We start from the raw sequence: 21,398 nt of genomic DNA, 5'->3' as shown, positions 1-21,398 counted from the left end.
TATACCGAAAATACCCTTTTTCATATTTGACTCTGTCCCAACTAAAGTGCCAACCCTGAAGCCTAGCGGACACCATGACGTCACCGTTGGATCAGTGAACTAAAACAATCACCCTCGCTCCTCTCCTCTTTGCTCCCCGACCGACCGCACCGTCTCCTCTGTGGCGTCTACAAACAGTTTAAGCAGGCTCTCTCAGTTGACAGACCCCAGCCAGCTAAGAGCTGCATTTTTAACTGTGTCTCCGTCAGCCATTCTAGCGCAAAGGGACACCGCCGCTCATTTACAGGAACAGCCGGCAGAGACGGAGAAGAAGAAGAAGCAGCTTTGTAGCTAGTATATATTTTGTCCAATAACAGGAAGAAAAAGCATGTCTGCTCAGCCCGGTGAGGAGCTAGGCTCAGATGGGAGGTGGTTTGGAGATGACTATGAGAGGAATGGCCTCTGTGGGAACACACCGACCCGGTTCGACGACCTACGTGACGAATTCAAGCCGAGAGGCGGCGAGGTGGCGGGCGACCTGGATCAACAATTTCATCCTTTCCACCAGGACGACGGGAAAAGGCCTCCCGTTGCTATGGAAACTGCCTCTACAGGTAAAGCAAACTGTTATTGTCGTTAAGTATCAATAATAAGTGACTAATAGTAGCCTATTTCAGCCCCGTTATGTTTAATTTCGCAAGCTTTTAGCTAACAAAACCCCGGTATATAGGGTGTAAATAGACATGCAGCCGAGTCCATTTGTCACAGACCGAGCGTTACGACAGAAGGCCTGTCTATCGGACGAGTTAAAACTTCTGGGCTTGAAAACACAAAAGATACAAGCGACATAGATAGGGTGATTGTTGTGAAGCAGTTGTCACGGCAGTGATGGTGAAGGGAATGATATAGGACGTCTTCAAAACTATTCAGATAGCCATGAGACCTAATGAATTGTTCCTGTTGTTTCCCCCAATAGTACACACGGTTCTCTGGTTGGTGAGAGTCTGTAGGGAGGATTCAGATGGGATGCAACATGCATTAACAAATAGCCTGTTGAACTTTAAGGCCTATGGATGTTCACTGTGTACCAGCTCCCACATGTAGGCCTGTATAATAATAGACTTGCATTCTTGATAGTGTTGGGGTAGAGGGATGATACATATAAAAAGCATCCTAGCTGTATTAACAAGTTACCTGCATGGTGACAGGATTCATACATTCCTGTTTTGTTATTGTTGATGGTATACCTATATTATTGGATGCTGAAGGTAGTGTATTTTGTGGAAACATCATGCAGACCTAAGTCCGTCACTCTCCTCACAGCTTGGCTAATGTTGCTATTTTTAATCCTGAAGGAGCAGGACTCAATATTAGCTTGGCTCGCAAAACTAGAGCCCTGTACTTTCATTCACGAATTCACTGAAAAATTCATGAGATGATGTTTAAAAAAAAGAAAAGCTGCCTAGTTTTCTCTTTTTGCTGCTCAGACATTCTCATTTATCTGGCTAGTGCTGGTCCGCAAAAGAAAAAAATACATGTTTTTTTTTTATAAATCCGTTAAGTACAAGAGCATTTTTGAATGCATGATTTAGACTTTAATCCTTTGAAGCAAAGTATTTAGCGTGAAAGTATAATCAAAATATGTAGATTGAAAAGTGTTGAAAAAAGGCTTTGCAAACACAACTTTGAAAAGCTAAATGCTATTCACTTCAAGCACAATGTGTTAAATACAGTATGTGAGCAAATGAACTGCTTAGTCAATGCTTTGCCATGCTTTCTAGAAAAGAAAACAATGCACATGCTCTACTTTTACAACAGTGTGCCAGACAAGGTCCAGCTTGTGTAGGTACAAACACAGAATATATTTTGATTTCCACAAATGGAAAGAAAAGCTGTCTTGTATTAGTCGGACTCCAGCTGAACTGTCTCCATACCAGTGAAATTATTTCCTGTGTCACTTGAGTTCTTGGTGAGAACAGTGCAGATCTCATCACATCTAGCAGGGCAGACAGTTCCTCTACCAGACATGTGAGAGTCTATTCTGATCTTTGTCAAAGACACTCACTCCCTCTATAACAAACTTTCCTTCTCTGCTGCGCTTCTATCTAGATAATCGCATAATACTATTTTAAGTTTAAGAAACGTAAATAAATATATCTATTTTCACTGAAGGCAGTAAAAAGTGCTAACTGTGAAATAGTATCCCTTCAAGATGTCTAGAATTGCATCTCTACGTAATTGACCCATGCCTGTCCTGAATCATGTTCACAACAGTAATCTACCCGCTGGACGCGGATCATGCTGATTTCAGCTGTATTCAATTACCACAGGACAGAGCCTTAGCCTTGGACAACACAGTGCAATGGACTCACAGTTTCCAATCCTGTGAAGGTTTTAAGAGGCATTCGAAATACATCTGTGGCAGATATTGCTGCATCATGATGAGGTCTTAGTGTATTATTAAAATCCCTTATTCTTATTGCCTCCCCTGCTGTCTGGCATAGAAGAAAACAACTAAATGGATATTATAAAAACAGTGAAACCTCATTTTAAAATTCCTTTTACTTTCTCCAACAAGGTTTTCCTCCTTAAAGTCCATTATCACTGTCACTTGCTGACAGGGCAACAGTCATAATAAACCTACTTCCGTAATCCAGTGCCTGAAAGGTGTCCTGGACTTTTCAGCGTATCATCATCGACAAGGATGAGACAGCATATGTCTGGCTTGGCCTTTTCCATATCTGTCAGATAGAGAAAGCACTTAGTGGACTCCGCTGGACTGCATAAGCCAGCGCTGTGCATTTCGGCCTTTAGCTTCTTTTCCCAGGGGGCCAAGCAGTGCTAGGTCTTTTCAGACTAGATGATAAAGATGCAAGATAATACAGGGATGGAGGAGGAGGGGGAGGGGGGGCAGCCTAATGGCAAGAGAGAGAGACGAGGCAATGATAAATGGATGGAGTCTAAGGGAAAAAACAGCAAATGCGAAGAACCGTCTTTAATAAATCTTTGATCACGTATGATCTGCCTCTGACAAACGCTCTGTGATGTCAGCTCCCAGGTGTGAGTCAGTGTCTCTGCATGTAAGCTATTTAAATGTGTTGTCCAGCACCTTACATAATTAAATAAGGCTTAAAGGTTGTACAGCGTGTCTGCTTTCCAGAGTGATTTAGAGAGCTCATCTCTTGTGTTACCTGCCAGGTTTCCAATCTCTTTTATCTTCATCTGTCTCCAGAAGCAATTAGCTAATGCTGAGTTATAAAAGGACAGATAAAGGAATGACAGACCAGGCCCAAAACGCTCCACTGCAGGGGACAATAAAGCATTAGTGCTTTCATTATATCAATAAATCATAAATCATGATGTCTTTTGATCCCCTGTGTTTACCCTGAAAACGATTCAAAGCCGGTATGAAATATGAGGTTATGTTTACGATCGTACTGCCCCAGTCCAGATGTCTAGCCCGTGCCCGGAGTAATCCCTGAACGGAGTATTGCAAAACTGCTCACGGGATTAGACCCCCCCATCAGCGTCGATGCTTTTAAAAAGGGAAGTCCATTTATCTTTTTTGTGTTTTATATTGAAGCCTGTGTATCGTGCCGTGTCGTTACTCTTTAATGCCACATTCTGTCTGCATCTAGAAAGTAAAATGCCGATCCAAAGTCACACTGAATTGACAGCTTTTACCCCAAGCAGACAGCATGCGGACAGTCTGGATCCTCCCACATCCTCTCCATTCATCCTTAAAGCTCTATCCAAGCAAGGGAAATACGATCAATACAGTGAAAGACAGGTACAGTACGTACCAACGCTTCAGTGTCTGAATGGGGGCAGATTAGCTTTCATTTAAACTGCCTGCACATTTATTTATCTTCAGTAAAAGCTGCTGGAACACATTTGTCCTGTGTGGCCTTAAAATGAATTTTTAGGAGTAGTGGATACAGTGACGTTGCTTACAGTAATTGTAGGTCCTCATTGTCTTGGATCAATGCAGCTCAGGGCTGTTGAGCCCTGAGCCACAGCTGTTCTCCTATCGACCCCTGCTAGTAGTTTTGTTGCAACTCCTCTCTTAGTATAGACTGTTTTTGTGCTCTCCATTATCTTCTTCTTTAAAGAGGGATAGTAAGTGTCTAGTATTCATGCATGCCTGCAGCCAAGGATATTGTAATCAATACATTACAAACTTAAACGTAATAACCAAAGCTTTTAAAGCTGGAGACCATCACCCGTTCGAAGTGGTGTTTCCGGCAAACTAAGTAAGGGAATTGATATAGGAATCTTATATTATACAACTCTTACAGAACACAATATGGACTTCAAAGTACTTTCAAACCACATATTTATAGGAACACGTCAGAATGAATTGTAACAAATGGGGCACCCCATGTATCAAGGGCGAGTCCTTACCGCAGCGGCTCGGGTTTGATTCCATTCTGTGCCTTTCGCATGTCATCCCGTCTCTCTTTCTCCCCTGCCTGACCTGTCTCTCTCCAGACTGTCACTGTCCAATAAAACAAAAATGCCCAAAACATGTCTACAAAAAATAACAGGAGAATGAACATTTTTACTTTTGGTCAAGCCTGTGTTAATACTGGGTGTTTTTTGTGTTTTTTTTCTCTCCTGGAAGGCTTCCTCCAAGGTTTATGTACGCCTTATTGTCTTATTATCTACAAAGCCATTTCTGTTATTACCATTCCGAACACAGGACAGCACAGTTTCCAATAAACAGGGCAATGTATACCTAAAATAATAATGCTGAGCCTATGAATTACCATTAAAGAAACAGACAGCTTTGAAAGAAGAGCACAGTAGGCGTGTTGATGGATTGATTTCCACAAGGTCATGGAGAGAAAGAGAACTCTTGAAAGATAACACCACAGTGGAGAGGGTCAGGGACAGAGTGGCTGAATCGTTACAGAGCAGTACATTAACAGATGTTTCAAAGTTAAGTTGAGCTAGTGATGAAATGAATGACGGACCAAAACAGTTCCTTGAGAAGTCAGCAGCTATACACTCAATGGAAATTAGCCTTGGGGTTTTATTGTGTTATCCCGACTGTTCCTTCAATGTAAGCACTCTGGCTGTGCTGGTGCTTATTTTAATTGGGCAAACTAAATATGTTCTCTGTCCTTGCACTTGACTCCTCCTGACCCTCAAATGAGAGGATACACTGCTGTTATTTGCCAAATATAACTCTTTTTGGGATATTTGGAAAAGCAAAACATTAGTAGACATCATGTTTTTATGTGTCTAGTTTTGATGGCCATGTTATACAGACTAAAGGATTATGGTTGAGTTAAAACAATCATGGATAAATTAAACAACAATGAGAATAAAGCCTATCGAGACTACCATGCACAGCTGTTTGCGCATATTTTCTTTAACATCCCTTTCTGTTCTTATTGGTTTATTCATTTTATTCCACATTGCATAACTGCAGAGGATCAGTGAGGGTCTTCAAGGGAGTAAACCCTGCCGCACACTGAGCCCCACATGCAGCTCAGTAAACCTTTCATTTCAAAGTGCTAATGTATTCATTTTGTAACCCTGGCTCTTTATATATTAGATATTGTCTTTGCTCGCATGTTTCTGTCTGTAGCCTGATAATTAGGAGCCTATGCCTTGGCTTAGAACAGATTGTCAGGCTGCATTAGTTTCGGGGCTGCACAGAGGACAACAAAAGGACTGCCCCTTCGCAGCACATCCACCAGGACTTATTTATTCAACTGCACCATCCTTTCAGTGACATGATTATGTTTTGTGGCTACAGTGTGAGTTGAGAATTCCTCTGTTGTCATGTCCAATCCCATCTGAGTGCAGCAGACCATTTTTTTCAGCCTTCTGGGTATTTTCTTAGAGTCTGGGTGCCATAGGCTATATCAGCAGATTCAAAACGCCCTTAATCTCTGCACACCAACTTCAGCAAGTAGCTGCCCAGAACGGCTGCCCTCGAGCCCCGGCCTCTTTAGGTTACAGATGCCTTACGCAACCGCTGCTGACTTTATCTGTTGGTATGTTGAATAGGTTGATATAAAGGGAGGGGGTGTGCGGTCTTGCTGGCTATTCACAGCTGTTTGTAGTGGCCTGAGTGCTTCCCACAACAGTTGGTATTTTTACTTTGAATAAGTGACAGTGAATGTAAGATTATGATGGTGTTGCCAGGGTGATGGCTGTTGGGACCTATACGATGATAGCACGCTAAGAGGATTAACATTGCTTCCAACAGCAGTACATCAAGGGCGTTCGTGTCCCTGAACTGAACTTGGCCCCACAGATGTGTCCGTCCATACTGCAAACAGCTGGGATGTTAACCTACAAAACATTTAAGTCTATAAGATACAAAATAATCTGAAGCTCAAGAGCCTGCTTTGCTTTTCCTACATGTCACGTCAGCCCTCCCCCTTAGTCCCAGCATGGGTGTGTAGTGTTTACGCCATTGTACTGCGGTATGATGTATTGTTAATGACTGTGGCAGCAGCAGAAGGAAGGACAGCAGAAGGAAGGACAGCAGAAGGAAAGGGTGGTGGGGCTTTTTAGAGGAAGTGAAGGAAGGGAAGGGACGTCCTGACCTGTTGGGTCTTCTGTCAGTCAGTCCGCATCCTCCAGAGCTAACCCTGAGGCTGATTTTTTTGTAATCGTCCCCCCCCATCCAGCCCAGCAGCTGGACTCAGCCTATAAATAGCACCACCGCTGCCCTGAGAAAGAAGGACTAGAGAGCAGGAGGAGGAGCTCCGTACGTGTTAGTATAAACTCTGACTTGTACACAGCACAACAAAAACATAAGCATCAGATGGGTGGTGCTGTACTTCATAGTTTGTGTTTATTATTGTGTACTTATGTATAAACATGAGACAGTGTGTATTTGTTAGTGGAGTTGAATGACTTAAAGACATGAAGCCAAACATCTGAATACTTGACCTCGATTTATTTAGAGCAACATTCCTATAAAGTCCGCCTCTTCCTGTTTTGCAAGTCATATGTAATCTGAGCATCCTTTACGCCTCCCTGCAGAACTGTAACAAATTATTCAGTGAGAGGTTGAGCGATATGTTACAGCAGAGCACATACAAATTCAGAGCTAACAACTGCAGGTTTTGAATCCTTACTTCAGATTTAAACACAATTAGCACTATTGTTGCGTCACAGTAATTGTATTTATTAGAGTGTTGCATACTGTATTCAGCGAGATGTGTTTTAGAATATCTATTTTATACATTCATCATGGAAGAGGTTTGTCCACATAGAGTAGCCTAGCTTAAGCCATTTACACTTTAAAGAGGCTAGCCTGCTCATGCAGTAGTTTGTTAATATAGTATGTGTCTGTTTGTCTTTGTTACACTCATTTGTCTGGGGAGATGCAGGGTAAGGGAGTACAGAGCAGAGATGAGACTACAGAAAACTCTTTGCCTGCAGGCCTTAGAACAGACTCTGGTTGTGGCACTGTGTTTTTTTGGGGTCTGAACAATCCCCCTTTGTCCCACACTGGGTACAAGAACCCTCTGTTACTGCTGCCTCACTGAACTTCACAGCCGAGCACCCCCCCCCCCCCCCCCACCCCCCACAGCCCCTCTCCCTGGCAGCAGTGTATGTGAAGCATAGACTTCTTCAACTGGATGATTTTTATTTGATCGTGTAACTGTTGTTCTTTCTTATCAGTTCCCTGTGTGTAACCTCACTGATTTGATATGTTCCTGTTGTTCTCTGTAGATGACCCCATGACTGGCCTGTTCAGGAAGCCTATGAATGATGACGGTGATGTCTACACTTCCCTGACGTCAAATCAGAGTCGAGAAGCCTCCTACCTGTCTGATGACCTAAAGCCCACCAAGCCCTCCCCCGGCTCCTCTGACCTGGACCCCTTCTCCAGCGACAACTACAGCTTCAGCTCCAACACCAAGATGACCTCCAGCCTGGCTGATGACATGCCAAAGTCTATGTTCGGCTCTGATAAGACGGAGTCCTACAACTACATGGACATCACCCACGGAGATGAACGCCGCGACCAGCAAAGCCTGGTGGACACGGGCTCATCTGGTCGCGATTCATTGGTCAGCTACATGGATAAAAACCTTGGAAGAGATGACGAGGAAGAAGAGGAGAACCTAGGGTCAGCACTGGGCTCCCAGTCTTTCCCCTACGTCGAGGAGCCATCTGATGAGGAGCTGTCAGACTACCGCTCCTACCGAAACCTTGGTGGCACCCCGCAGACGGCCAGCCCGGTGAAGATCACGCTGACCGAGTCCCAGCCCCCAATCGCCGCAGCAGAGCCGCAGCAGAAAGCCCCCCCGGTCAGCGCGTCTGAGCGTGAAAACGTCCTCAGTGTGGGCTTACAGGGGGTTCCCACTGTGACGCTGTCTGAGCCCGAGGACGACAGCCCTGCTTCCACTCCCAACGCCTCACCAACACGTAGGCCCAGCATACACACAAACACCTGTCACATAGAAGTTGGTGAGGTAGATAAAGTGCCCCATAATTGTTTATGTAATTTAAGTTTGCAGTATCAGCTCAAATTAGGAAGCTGTTTATGGATAGAGTGATCCGATTAAAATGCATGTGTTTGTCTAATTAAGTGAATTAAAAACCTTATAAATCAAGAAACTATTTCATTTAGATTAAATTGATGCCATTTTTAAGATGAATAGAATCAGTTCTACTTTACAACTACTTGCCAAATAGTAGCAAAAGTAGCGTCATACATCTGGCAAACTGACTAAGTATTGGCCGTTATACAACAACTATTTAAAGTTATTATTATTGGTCATCATAAGCTAACTTTGTGAGGTTGGAACAGGAACACTGAATTGAGAAAGTAAACATTTGATTTGTGATAGGAAGATTGTGTTATTTCTTCTTAAAAGTTACATAGAATAGCTTGAAGTTTTATGCGTATGTCTGAATGTGTAATGTGAATGAAGATCTGAAAGTCCCCTCTGCATTTCCTTTTGAACAGAGAAAGATTTTCCTTCCCATGACATGACTGCTTCCAAAAACAGCCCCAGCACTAAAGCCGGCAGCAGGGAGCACGATGGCAGCAGCGCAGAGTCTGGAGACTCAGAGATAGAGCTGGTGTCTGAGGAGCCTCCAAAGGCCGCGAGCAACCCATTTTCCCAGCCGCCTAAAAGCAAGAGCCCTGTCAGCCAGCCTAACAACCCCTTCGACAATCCCCCGGTCGCTAAGGGTGCTTTCGGCCAAGCAGGCAACCACGCTCCACCCACTAGCTACAGCATTCTGAGGGAGGAGAGAGAGGCAGAGCTCGACAGTGATCTGTTCATTGAGTCTGCGTCTGAAGAGAGCCCGAAGAGAGAGCAGGGCTTCAGTGGCCCCAAACAGGGAGCCAGCCCCCCCTCCCCCCTGGTGCCTCGTGCCGCCCCTCCCCGCAGTCCGGCTGAGGCTGTAGCTGCCGAGCCCCTGATCCCTGAAAAAGTGAAGACCCCAGTGAAAACAGAGGAGGATCGCCCCAGCAAGCCCAAGCCACCCACTGCTGCCGTGCCCCCAGAGGTGAGAACAGAGAAGCCCCCCCAGGACGACATGCACAGCGACCAGGGCAAAGGAGACCTGGGGAAGCCCGCCGCCTCACCTCCCCTGCAGGGCTTCAATAAACAAAAAGGTCAGTCGGAATTATCTTGATTTTCTAAAGCACTTTTTACATATTGGTAATGCTTCTAAGAAAAAGGATTTTACAAAATGTGTCTGTAATCTTTTCATTGTTGCAGTGGTTTCACCTTGGCTTAAAATCTCCAGTATTGGCTTTCCAGAAATAGTGCTGTGGAACAGGTAGCGTTGCGTATGCTGATGTGCCTTCATGCTCAAATGGAACAGCAATCGCATGGCATTTAAACCTTTCCCATTATATAAGGGGCTAAAAACAGTTTGAAAGCATATTTTCTAATCTAATTACTGACGCTGGTAGTGTTTGTTTACCTCCCGGTAGCTACCTGCATGGTGTGCATTGACCTTGTTTTGTTGACAGGGCTGAGAAGGTAAACAGCATTGCTCAGAGAGATGGGATGTTCTGGGGTTTCTGCTCCTGGGTGGGTGGGAACTAAATGTTGTACTTTCCTGAAGTCTGCTTCCACCTGGTGGTACATTTGAGAGAGAAATAAGCAGGGTGATGATGCATTGAATCACATTTACCACAATGCATGACGACTGAAGCTCAACTGCCAACATATCTAACCCTTCAACATTATTCTGTGTTTTCATAAAAAAACTCAAAGCATGATTAATCAAATTGCATATGTTGGGAAAAAACTGCGTTCTGCATCTTGACAGGTTCCTTACATAACACGTGGTCAGACAGGCTAGTCGTAGTCAGCAGGAGTCTATGCTGTGCACATTTTCATATTTTGACTAGTACTGTCTGTTGTCTCTGCCCTTGTAGACAGAGGGTTTACATAATACTATGATTTCAAAACTGGGGTACACTCCTACTGAGGGGCTGCGGGGGCTTCTCTCGCATTTGACTTTGTTTTCGAGCTGAGAACATGTTGCTTGATTTTGGTTTCCTAAAACTAACATCTACTGGTCAAGGAGAATGTGATGATTGATTCAGTTACACATTTAAAATGTAAATGATTTAGAGCTGGTGTGATTACATCGTAAATAAAGAGGCATTCCTTGATTTGTTTACTCCGACTGTGAGAAGCTTCTGGAAACTGTAAAAAGCAGGTCATCTGTATTTTCTCCACCACTAGAGGGCGCACTGTGCCTTTGTTATGGATGCTATGTTGAAGACCATGCAATATTGTTTTTATCAATCCGAGCTCTCCCATGCCAGTTGCCATAGCAACAGTGATGGGAGAGCGTGTTCAGTCTGGTTCAGGGAAATCTTTTTTTCTGTCGTTTATCTTGGTTGCTTTTGGCATTGAAGTCTGTCATGGCTGCAGTGAGCAGAAGGTGTGAGGTGTGGCTGCCTGCCGGGGGCTGAGGGTGGGGGTGCTAGAGGACAGGATTATTGGCTTTGATTGGATTGAAAAATGACGTAAGCTATAAAGGAATCGTTCTGCTCAGTGCTGACAAAACAGTGATTGTGCAGATTTTTTTTGTTATTCTTTTTTTAAGCATCTTACACTGCCCGGTCTTTTTACAGATCAGTTTGAATTAAAAAACAGAACATCATAAATCACCAACACACCCTGAGAGTACTAAACCATGAATATTGTGCTGTAATGACCGGGGTCTCTCAATATGAATAATTAAAGTACAAGCACTTTGTCTCTTCAATTAACAGTGAGTCATAGTGGAAACATCTATTTCAATCTTTGGCTACAACCTTAAACAGTATCCTGTGCAAAAACAAAGAACCACAAAGCTGGAAGTGTTCCATATCTTTCCTTAGCAACATGGCCGCAAGTCTGGCTATTTTCAACTGTGAAACATGACATTGGATTATTAAAACGGTTCTTTTGAAGTTGTACAGAATGCGCTAACATGCCATATTCAAAGCCTATTTCCTTAATTGCAACATTAATAAATAAGGATCTATTATGAAAAAACCTAACAAGCTATTAGGGAAGCCACAGCGGCATGCTTGAAGGTATATGACAAGCGTATGTGGGGTAACCCTCCCACTGCTTGTACCCGGCTATCACCAGTCTGTTGGATGCTGTTAGAGCTTTTATTGTGAAAGCTACTTTACCTTCCCTTTAAAGAACAAGAGCTTAGACTCCGACCATCACCACGCACCCTCTCACCCCCTGAGGCTCTTAATCATTGCATGGATGGTTTGCTGCAGCAGCGACTGTGGTGTGGTGTTTACAATTTGAACCCCCTCCCCCAGCACGCACGCACGCACATACGCACATACACACATACGCACTTTCCCCGCTCCTTCTTTTCTAGCCAACGCTGCTCCACAGCATCAGTCTGTGAGCTCCACGAGCCGGCTGCACCTTGGAAACCTTTCCTTCCTCCCTCCCTCCCTTCCTCCCTCTGTCATCTCAACCTATCTCCAGCATCCTTTTTTTGCGACCATTCATGCCTTTCTGGGATGAGTGAGTGAGTCGGTGCTACTGAAGAGGGAGACAAAGAAGAACACGGAGACCATATAGAGAGAGAAAAAGAGAACAGGGACATAACTGATCACCAGCATGCAGGCCACTGCAGACGTAACGAAGAAGGAGAGCGCCTGGAGCGGCTGGAAGGGCCAGGGTACTGATGTGTTTACTGTGATTTACCCATGAGTCCGTCTGTGTTTGTGAGAGATCTCCGCATGTGGGTTAAATATTCATGACACTGTAGCAGTGTATTCTTGAACGCGTGTGTGTTTGTGTGTGCTTTGCATGTGTACATCATGTCATCTAAATGTGTATTTGGAAATGTAACATCATGGTTATTATGCACCTCCACCAGGTCACGCCCTGATGACAAATTATTTTTATTGCTGGATGTGTGTGAGACAATAAAAAAAAAGAAGGGTGGGGCGAGAGACGCTGGTGGGTGTTTTGGAAAGTAAGTGCATACCCACCAGTGTGCTTAGAACCATCTGTTTTGGGTGCATGTTAATATGGATGCCAGCGTTGTGCTGTGGACTAAGGCGTGTCATTGTCATCGCCCTCCCCGCTCTGCACCCGCGCAGGGGAGCTGTTTTTTTATGGCGTATGCTCTGTTTTTGTGTAGCGAGGCAGTCGGGGTATCAGGACGGCAGTGACAGACTGTCTCCATGGTAACCAGGGCACACCCATCCTGATTACATCAGCCCTATCTCCTCGGCTGCCATGGCACCTTGCAGAGCGGGCCGGAGGAGAGCATCCTCCGTGTGTTTCCGTAGCACGGAGGGCTCGTAGAGGGGCCCTCGCAGAAAATGGCGTCCTTTCCGCCACAAAGGCTGTGGTTTATTATCTGCCATCTTTTTAGGTTTAGCTCAGCAGTACAAATGCAACACATTGGTCCGCTTATTGTCTCAACACAGGCCGCAACAGTCACTGATCGTGGATGTGCAGCTCTGTAAGAATAACCTTTCTGACAAACCTCCATTTGGCATTATTCTACTGAGTCATGCATTTTCCATTTGATTTGTCTGAGACTGGGTAACATGATTCTATCTGATGGGATCATATACATACAGACGCATCAAATCAAGCTGAGTCAGTAGGCACAGCAAAGGATAAGAATTGATTTATTTGCTGCAGTAGAATGTTAGCTTGAAGCTGAAGGCATTTTTATGTTTAGTCATTCTCATTGCACATGCACAGTACTGACTCACTGCCAACAAGCTAGCAGCTTCTCTCCTCAGGCTGAACTCATGCTACACAATCCACCAAAAAAAAGTGGTTCTGTATTATCTAAGTAACACAATGGGATTTTCTGGACCATGACATTATCATTATTTTCTTACAAATATTTCTTAAACAATGATGCAGACAACTTTAAAATGTAGAAACATTAAACAGGACTCAAGATGACACAGCAGTCCGGTTTCTGATGCCAAACCCGGACTGTGTGTGTCTCCTAATCAAGTGACTACCTTTATCAAATACATATATATTCTTTAATATATGGAATAATGTGTCACAAAGCGACACAGATTACAAGATAAAGAATATATGTTTTACTTTATAAAAAAAATAAAGCAGCTACAGAACCAGTTTAACCATATTGTATGTTTTCGTTTCGTTAATATTCCGGCCGTTCAAAAACAAAGTTTGATTGTTATCTGGCATAGTGCAGGACTTACTCACTGTTTGTGTTGTTTAATGTATTCAAATGCGTTTCATGATATAGAGAGGTCTGAAAGAAGAATCAAACCTTAAAATCCACTCAGGGTAATGCTTGACATTTTTCAGAGTTTCTGTTAACTGTCCCCATTGGTTGGTTTCTGTTGGACAAGCTCTCTTTGCTGAGTTATCTCTGTCTACATTAGCTCTGGCAGATTACTACGCATCAAATCAGAAATTCCTACAATAACGAAATCCTACTAACAAAACAGACGGAAACATAATCGTCACGAGGCCTCCGAATCTAAACGTATCGTCCATGAGTTACAGTTCCAAGTCTGAGACCTGAATCTCATCTGTACACAGCAGAAGGCTTTTTACGTGTTTCACTCTGACGGCTGCTTCGAGGCCACGAGGATGTCTTCTTCAGTAATCTAATGAGGTCAGGCTAAACTAGTTTCACTACAGAAAAGAGGGAGGGGGAATCATATTATTGTCACTGCTGGTTATCATTTGCTCTGGTTTTTACTCGGTGTAGGCCAATGTGTTTAATACCAGAGGCAAGAGTCAAATAGAGAAACAGAGCTTCTCCTCTGTACTCTAGTTCAACATCCTAAGATTTAACTGTCACCCATGCAGTTCAGTTGTTGCTACTGTCAAAACTAAATGTTCTATATTTGGAGCGTGCATTAATATAAAGATCATCAATTTTCACGCCAACTGTCACCTAATGTGAACCAGCTGCACTCATTAAAAGGCATTTTTATTCTCATCTTTTACTCTACTGAAATCTGTAAAGCTCCGAGGCTGTAATGTGACTCAACCCTTTATAGACACAGTCTTTCTTATTTTCTTGAGACAGACTTGACAACTAACTGGCTTTGTGTTGAACCTGCCATTGTCCTTTTGTGCTGCACAATAAAGGGAGAGGCTGTGTTCCTCTGTCGGCCTGTAGACACATTATGTGCTGCTGATTCCCCAGACTTGGAGCAAATGAATTTTGCCTTGTTCCCGAAGGGAGGCTCTTTCCCTCCCTCCCTCCCTGTCCCCTCCACTTGCAGCCCCTCCCTTCCTGCCTCTCATCATCTCTCAGCGAGCGGTGGAGAGAAAATGGAGCATGGTAACTATGGTAACTGCATCAGGCAGGTGCTCAGCAGTTCCTCGCCACTAAAGCATTTTAATGGAGGAGTAAAATAATGATTACAGTCTGTGCGGGTGATTAGCACACAATGTGACTGTAATTGCCTCATCTTTAGCTACTGAAGGTCTAAACTGCTAATTAAAAAGGACTTTTTTCATTTTGATTCACTGTCTTTTATTTTAGTCGCTGGCTGGCATTCTCTGTCAGCGGGGCTGCGCTTTAAAGCCTGAGCATAAAAGAGCTCAGAGAGAGAGAGAGAGTTTGCATGTGTGTGTTAGTGTATGTGTGCAGGATTGCAATGTGATTCTTTGGCAACCGCACCCCGTAGACGCCACCCCCCCTCCTCAGTCCCCCTGCGCAGGCCGATGCTGATTTGCTGGTGTGGCTGTGGCCCCTCCTCCCCTGTGCAGGGGGGACTCCCCTTCCACTGCTCTCCTTTTGTCTGTGGATAAAGCAGCTGCCTCTTTCCCTGTTCAGCCATGGGAGCCGCAGGTCAGTACATGCTTCTACTGCACTAGATAAAGCTTTCTCAGTCTGCAGCACATCACCAGGCACCAACACCTGTCTCTGTAGCAGAGCTGTGTGTGTGTGTGTGTGTGTGTGTGTGTGTGTGTGTGTGTGTGTGTGTGTGTGTGTGTGTGTGTGTGTGTGTGTGTGTGTGTGTGTGTGTGTGTGTGTGTGTGTGTGTGTGTGTGTGTGTGTGTGTGTGTGTGTGTGTGTGTGTGTGTGTGTGTGTGTGTGTGTGTGTGTGTGTGTGTGTGTGTGTGATTGATTATCACATGGACATTTTGTCAGTGATGGCAGAAACAATGGCATCTGTGGGGAGTGGTGAATGTACAGCATAAGGATTTTTTGCCTCACCATTTCTGAATGAGTCTTTGATTTGATGGGGGGGGGGGGGCGGGGGCGGAGCAAGGGGTTGATAGGTACTGTAAGTCACTATTGTTTTCTTAAGACAACACAGATCATACGTGTTATTTCACAGTACAGGGAGGATAGTTTGTGGGCGGCAGAGATTTTCTTAGTCACAATGTCTGCTCTTCTGACACCCGGCTTTTAGCCTTTTTGGCATCCATAGATGCCTTTTAGTGGAGAGTAAAGATGGCGGTCATCACTATGCTGCTCACAGCTCCACGGCTAAAATTAGACAGGCAGGCGGACAGCTTAGAGAGGAAAAGTAAAACCCCAAGAGACCTCAGCTGTGAATCTCTATTCTTCACGAGCACACAAGTTCACATTAACATACTGCCTCTCCTCGCCTCCTTACACTACACAAAGGATTTCCAGGTGTTGGTAAAAACACATGAATGGTTAACTGATAGTGCTGTCATACACACAGAGGTAAAACCAGCAGCCGACAGTTCTCATGGAAACGGGCCCATGTTTCCAGCCGACACAGACGAATGCCAGAGGAGCACCGTGTCGGCTGTAATGGTACACTGGGCTAATCCTCAGTTATCACTTCACTCTCTCATCTCTGTCAGAGGCTTTGAATTACAGGCCCCGCCACCCGGAGAAAGAAGATGTTAGAATATAAAGGAAAATGGTGCAGTAAGATGCACGAGCGCCTGCGGCAGGCATGTTGTGTAGCTTAACTCTTTGTTCCTGTACAAGTGACACGGGATCATTTCACTGCATTACTGAGACACTGCATAGAAGCTTTGTCATCCTTCCTCACTGACCACAGAGCTGCAGGTCACATTGAACCGTTATCTGTAAACTGCTGATAGTGCTTCTATGTCTGAGACTGCCTTCACAGCGCTATAGGTCAATCATTAATTCTGCAGTAAGTAACCCTGGTGTAATACGGTTTCTTCTTCCTGGTTGCATAGATGTTTGTATATGTTTGAGACCAGACCAGATGCCACCGACCATAAGTACACGTCAGACGTAAATAAGAGGTCTTTCTTTTCCGGAGTGTTGCAGCGGAGAGAGGCACCACTTGCTCGACAAGGGAGAGTCAGCTATTATCTTCTTCAGAGGTCGCTCTATATATAGGAGTAAAGTAACTGAACCGACAAATTGTCACTTATCGCTACGTTCACAGCTCGATATAACCGAATGAAAAGCTAGGTTAGGAAGCTGGGTTAAATCAGGATCACGTGACAGCTGAGGATCTCTGAGGACATCAAGTTGTGAAGAGCTTCCAGATATTTGACCCAAATGTGTGGTGTGTAGTGCGCAGAATCCACTTAGGAACAGATACTCCTGTGGATAACCGGGCCTTCTTGTGGCAGGTCAGGTAACGCCTGGTCCTAACCCTGTTTCTCCTTCTTCTGTCCTTCCCTTCCAGCGATTGACCTCCTCTACTGGAGGAATGTGAAGCAGTCGGGGGCCGTGTTCAGCAGCGTGCTCCTGCTCCTCTTCTCCCTGACCCAGTTCAGCATGGTCAGCGTCGGGGCGTACTTGGCCCTGGCAGCGCTCTCTGCCTCCATCAGCTTCAGGATCTACAAGTCTGTGCTGCAGGCTGTGCAGAAGACCGATGAGGGACATCCTTTCAAGTGAGTAGAGTGGGAGATTGTTGGATTTCACGAATAAGTCTATATACTCACTGAAAGGTTTATATTCCCAACCCTGTATTTATTGCCAGATCCTACCTGGAGATGGAAATTGCTCTCTCCCAGGACCAGATTAGTAAATATGCTGACAAAATCCTGCTGTACTCCAACACCTGTATGAAGGAGCTCCGCAGGCTGTTCCTCGTGCAAGACCTGATCGACTCCTTGAAGGTTTGCCTCAAACTGCATCCCAGTGTTACATCAGCTCTGCTACCCTTTATTAACGTGTTTCATGAAACAATCTGGTGGTTTATACGATTAGAAATGCAGCTTACAAAGAATAAATGTGGTATTTCCTTTCAGTTTGCTGTTCTGATGTGGCTGCTGACCTACGTGGGCGCTCTCTTCAACGGCCTGACACTGCTCATCCTAGGTGAGGTCATCTCGACACACAATCATTCGTCTTTGGGCCTTTTGTTACTTAGTTTAATAATCTACAGAGCTATTTTGTATTATACAATATGTCATTAGTGAGAAGTACAGCATGTCCTTATTATTATGCCAGATCAAATGTACTTCATTGAAAGTGTTTACTGCACTGCTGAACGTGCGCGTTATCTGTTTACTTTTCCAGTTTACATTAGATAAGTGTCAGGGTGTGCGCTGGAGGCCACCTTGCCCCACTGTAGGTCAGAATACTTTAACATTTCTCTCCCCATGCCTCTATAGCTGTGGTCTCCATGTTCACCATGCCTGTGGTCTATGAGAAGCATCAGGTAAGAATTTGAGCTTTATGATAACTGAAGTCAACCCTATTTAACTAAATGTTGTCCTGTATTTACACTTGTCCCTTTCCTTTTGTTTTCAGGCACAGATCGATCAGTATGTGGGATTAATACGGACCCAGGTCAACTCTGTGGTGGGAAAGTGAGTGTTTGCCATTAAGACATTTTCTTCACTTACGATATACCAACACATGTAGCTACAAGGCATAAGAAATCAATCAGAGCACCCTGTACACAAATAAAGTGAGACAAGTAATCAAATGTACCACTGACTTCCCTTTGTGACTTCACTCGCCTCCCCTCATTGGCCAGCAGATAAGAGTGCAGTTGTAATCGGAAGCTATCAGGTTTCCAATATTGCATTGATACAAGTTATTTCATATTTTACAATTGTGCTCATGAATGAACAGCGTCCACTATGAAGTCTGTTTACGATAAATAAAAAAGGCTACTGATGCTAAGGTTGTCATGGTGGATAAGGTGATCAGTTTAATACAAAAAGGGACTGGTTTATCATTTAACCGTGTTAACCGATCAACTTAAAATGAGCTTTTAAAGGGTTAACAGATGCCAAAATGTCTGCCTGTAGTTTTTTAAGGACTGACTACTGTCAATGTTCCTATTTTAGTCAAACTTGACACCCAGTTCAATGGACTACCATAAAAAGAGAGTACAAAAACAGCAGGCAGTATAATAAACACCTTGTTTGACATGTGGTATTAAGGCTTATTTTCTTTGTGTAGGATCCAAGCGAAGATCCCCGGGGCCAAGAGGAAGGAGGAGTAGAAGTGTCTGTCTCACCATGAAGCTGACAGTCAGCTCGGAGTCAGGCAGCTCGGTCACTGTTGAAGAGCCTGGTCGTCATCTGTGGGGCATAGTGCTACGTCATCTTGGTGTTCTCTAAAAGCATCCACTGGAGAAACCGTCACCCTGTCTATAGCGGTCTTAACACTAACAGTCACACGTACATATCCTGTTTCTAGGTAGACAAGTACACAACTCGAAAACAAAAAAAGAAACTGACTTTTTTTGTGTTGCTTATTATTAAAGTGCATGAAGTCGAGCCTTGGGTAAATAATATTTGATATCTTTTGTGCAGTTTTTAAAATCACGCTACATTTTTGCTTTGCAGTGCCTCCGGCAAACTGTATGGTCTGGCACAAAAGAAGCTAAATGCCCACAGACGTGCTCTGATGCCAATGTTAAAAACTGCTTCATGTTTCTGAGTTAGCAGACAGGGCTTCTCAGTATATGTCCATATATATAAATAGCAAAAATGATTTCCTTTGGTGTTTCCAAGCACAACATAATTTAACAATATGCGTCTTAGATGTGGTAATCGTAGGGTTTTTGCTTTTGTATAACCATAGGAACAACACACACTCATGTTTAAGGTACTGTTGTACAACTACTATGAAGACAAGGAGTATCTGGTGATATTTAGCTTGTTTGAATAACTGTCCAACTTTGTACTATGTTCGACTATACTCTGTAGTTCTTTAGACCCTGGACTCTTTAACTATTTGCACTTACACTATGTATTTAATTACAAGAATAAGAAAAATAAATGTACCTTGATGTAAAACATCTCCTGGCCACTTTACTGATGAGTTCACATTCATTGGAGGCCTTCAAGGGGGTGAAGATGAGTTGTGTGTGAAACCATGGCTGAGTTGGATGTGATAACACTTTGGATGGATAGGAGACCTGGAATGAGTTAAAAATACCAGCCAATGAAATCTGGCGCAGACACTAGTTCACCTTGTAGTAGGAGTTTAGTGTGTGTGTGTGTGTGTGTGTGTGTGTGTGTGTGTGTGGATATATTTAACTTGAGTCTTAGGTCACAATGAGGCTATGTTTGAATGAACACTGATTGACAAGCCTCATCTGTTGCACACAACTCTTTTTAATAGACCTCTGCTGAAGGGCTGTAACAAAGCGCTATACAGGAGCTTTCACATGAATGAGCTTTACATTTCTTATTAGCAGCTTGACACGTATTTAAACGGGGGATTACAACTCCAACTCAGTGAGGATTGAGGATTTTCCTGTGCAGATGAAAGGCAAACTCATTTGAACTTAAAAAAAAGATATACTCCTCTGAACATAAGTATATACAAATTCCAGGCAACTGTCAAAAGCACAACATAGGAATCAGTTCTGTTTGAACACAAATGGAAGGAGAACAGCAACTATTCAGCTGTTGAGCAGAGTGACAGAATGCAGCTGGAAGAGGACTCCTCTGGTCTTTCCTCCTTCAGGCTCCACGATGTCCATCTTCAGAGCAGGATCCACCTAAAGGTTCAATAAACAAACACTTCAAAAAAAGTAGGTAAATTCTGCTCACAAGACTGACAAGAAGAGGACAAAAACAATTCGATTCAGGAGCTCTGTCGTGTGCCTTACCTGGTTCCATTTATCTGGTTTCTGGAAGAACACTTGAGGGCCTTCTTCTCTTGGAGGCGACTTGGTGAACAGCCTGCATTACATAACATCAACACAGATCAATACGTGCTTTCACATTGATGAACTTCACACTTGATTTCTGTGGGTGTCTGTGATTGACCTTATGAGGCGGTCCCGGCAGTCCTCCTGCAGCTGGCTGATCCTATCGGGCCCCAGCTTAATGGTGCCATTGGGCCCTTCACAGACGAGGCGGTTCACAGCCATTCGCAAAGCATTTATCTTAAAAAGAAAGAAAGAAACTAATCAATCAGTAATAAACTAAAGAAAATTCTACATCATGTGGCAGAAGATGAAGTAAAAAAGTTTGAACAAATATAAATGGGTACTAATCACTTAACCAATGCATAACAAACAAATAGCATTCCACTCAGTCAATACACAGCTGTACCTCAGTGATGTCTTCAACATCAAATTTGACATCGAAGGCGAGTTCGATGTCATGCTCCGCTAGGATGCCCTCCTGTTTCTGGCCGTACCAGCCCAAGCCACAGAGGGCGCCGGTGTAGCAGGTCCTCTCTTCATCAGTGCTACCAATAAAAGGGGGAAGGGGGTGTAAACATTGGATTTGGATTATGAGGCCTGCAATAATAAATCTGTGTCTGACCTACCGTAGTTCCATGATGGGTGTGAAGAGCATGGTGAGGAGCGCAGGCAGTCCGGGGACGTCTGGCATCATGGTGGTTTCTCTCAGTAGAATACGTGTCCCTGCAACACAGAGACACATTTAAAGCTGCAACAGTTGACATCGACATTTAGAATGAAAAAAAAAGCGGTCATACCATAAGATTACATATAAAGCTGATTTGATAAATACATTAGCATGTTTTCACATTCAGCCAAAACAGATCAACATGAGCGTTTATGTGTATTTTGGCTT

General features: G+C 44.0%; 2 protein-coding genes across 4 annotated transcripts in view; one reads left to right on the top strand and one right to left on the bottom strand.

The window, feature by feature from the left end:
* The first annotated feature begins 155 nt into the window (after positions 1 to 155).
* Positions 156 to 19,640, top strand: rtn1a (reticulon 1a). 3 transcript variants are annotated; one of them, XM_079691971.1, is made up of 9 exons: positions 156 to 593; positions 7,684 to 8,382; positions 8,927 to 9,583; positions 17,066 to 17,273; positions 17,363 to 17,501; positions 17,634 to 17,703; positions 18,000 to 18,046; positions 18,139 to 18,197; positions 18,799 to 19,640. In XM_079691971.1, the coding sequence occupies exons 1-9, from the start codon at positions 368 to 370 to the stop codon at positions 18,839 to 18,841; spliced, it is 2,148 nt and encodes a 715-aa protein (XP_079548097.1). In that variant the 5' UTR covers positions 156 to 367; the 3' UTR covers positions 18,842 to 19,640. The 3 variants fall into 3 exon arrangements, with proteins under 3 accessions (XP_079548097.1, XP_079548098.1, XP_079548099.1); XM_079691972.1 differs by lacking the exons at positions 156 to 593; positions 7,684 to 8,382; positions 8,927 to 9,583 and adding an exon at positions 11,712 to 12,126; XM_079691973.1 differs by lacking the exons at positions 156 to 593; positions 7,684 to 8,382; positions 8,927 to 9,583 and adding an exon at positions 15,053 to 15,264.
* Positions 19,641 to 19,943: 303 nt separating this feature from the next.
* tdrd9 (tudor domain containing 9) overlaps positions 19,944 to 21,398 on the bottom strand; it is a 37,883-nt gene continuing 36,428 nt past the window's right edge. Inside the window, 5 exon segments of the mRNA XM_079691975.1 lie at positions 19,944 to 20,350; positions 20,462 to 20,534; positions 20,622 to 20,740; positions 20,910 to 21,048; positions 21,130 to 21,226. Of these exon segments, the coding sequence (XP_079548101.1) occupies positions 20,252 to 20,350; positions 20,462 to 20,534; positions 20,622 to 20,740; positions 20,910 to 21,048; positions 21,130 to 21,226 (527 nt within the window). The 3' untranslated portion in view covers positions 19,944 to 20,251.

Source organism: Notothenia rossii (assembly GCF_949606895.1).
Source record: "Notothenia rossii genome assembly, chromosome: 7".
Lineage (NCBI taxonomy): Eukaryota > Metazoa > Chordata > Actinopteri > Perciformes > Nototheniidae > Notothenia > Notothenia rossii.
Note: the sequence above shows the minus strand (reverse complement) of the source record. Positions and strands in the feature narration are given on the sequence as shown.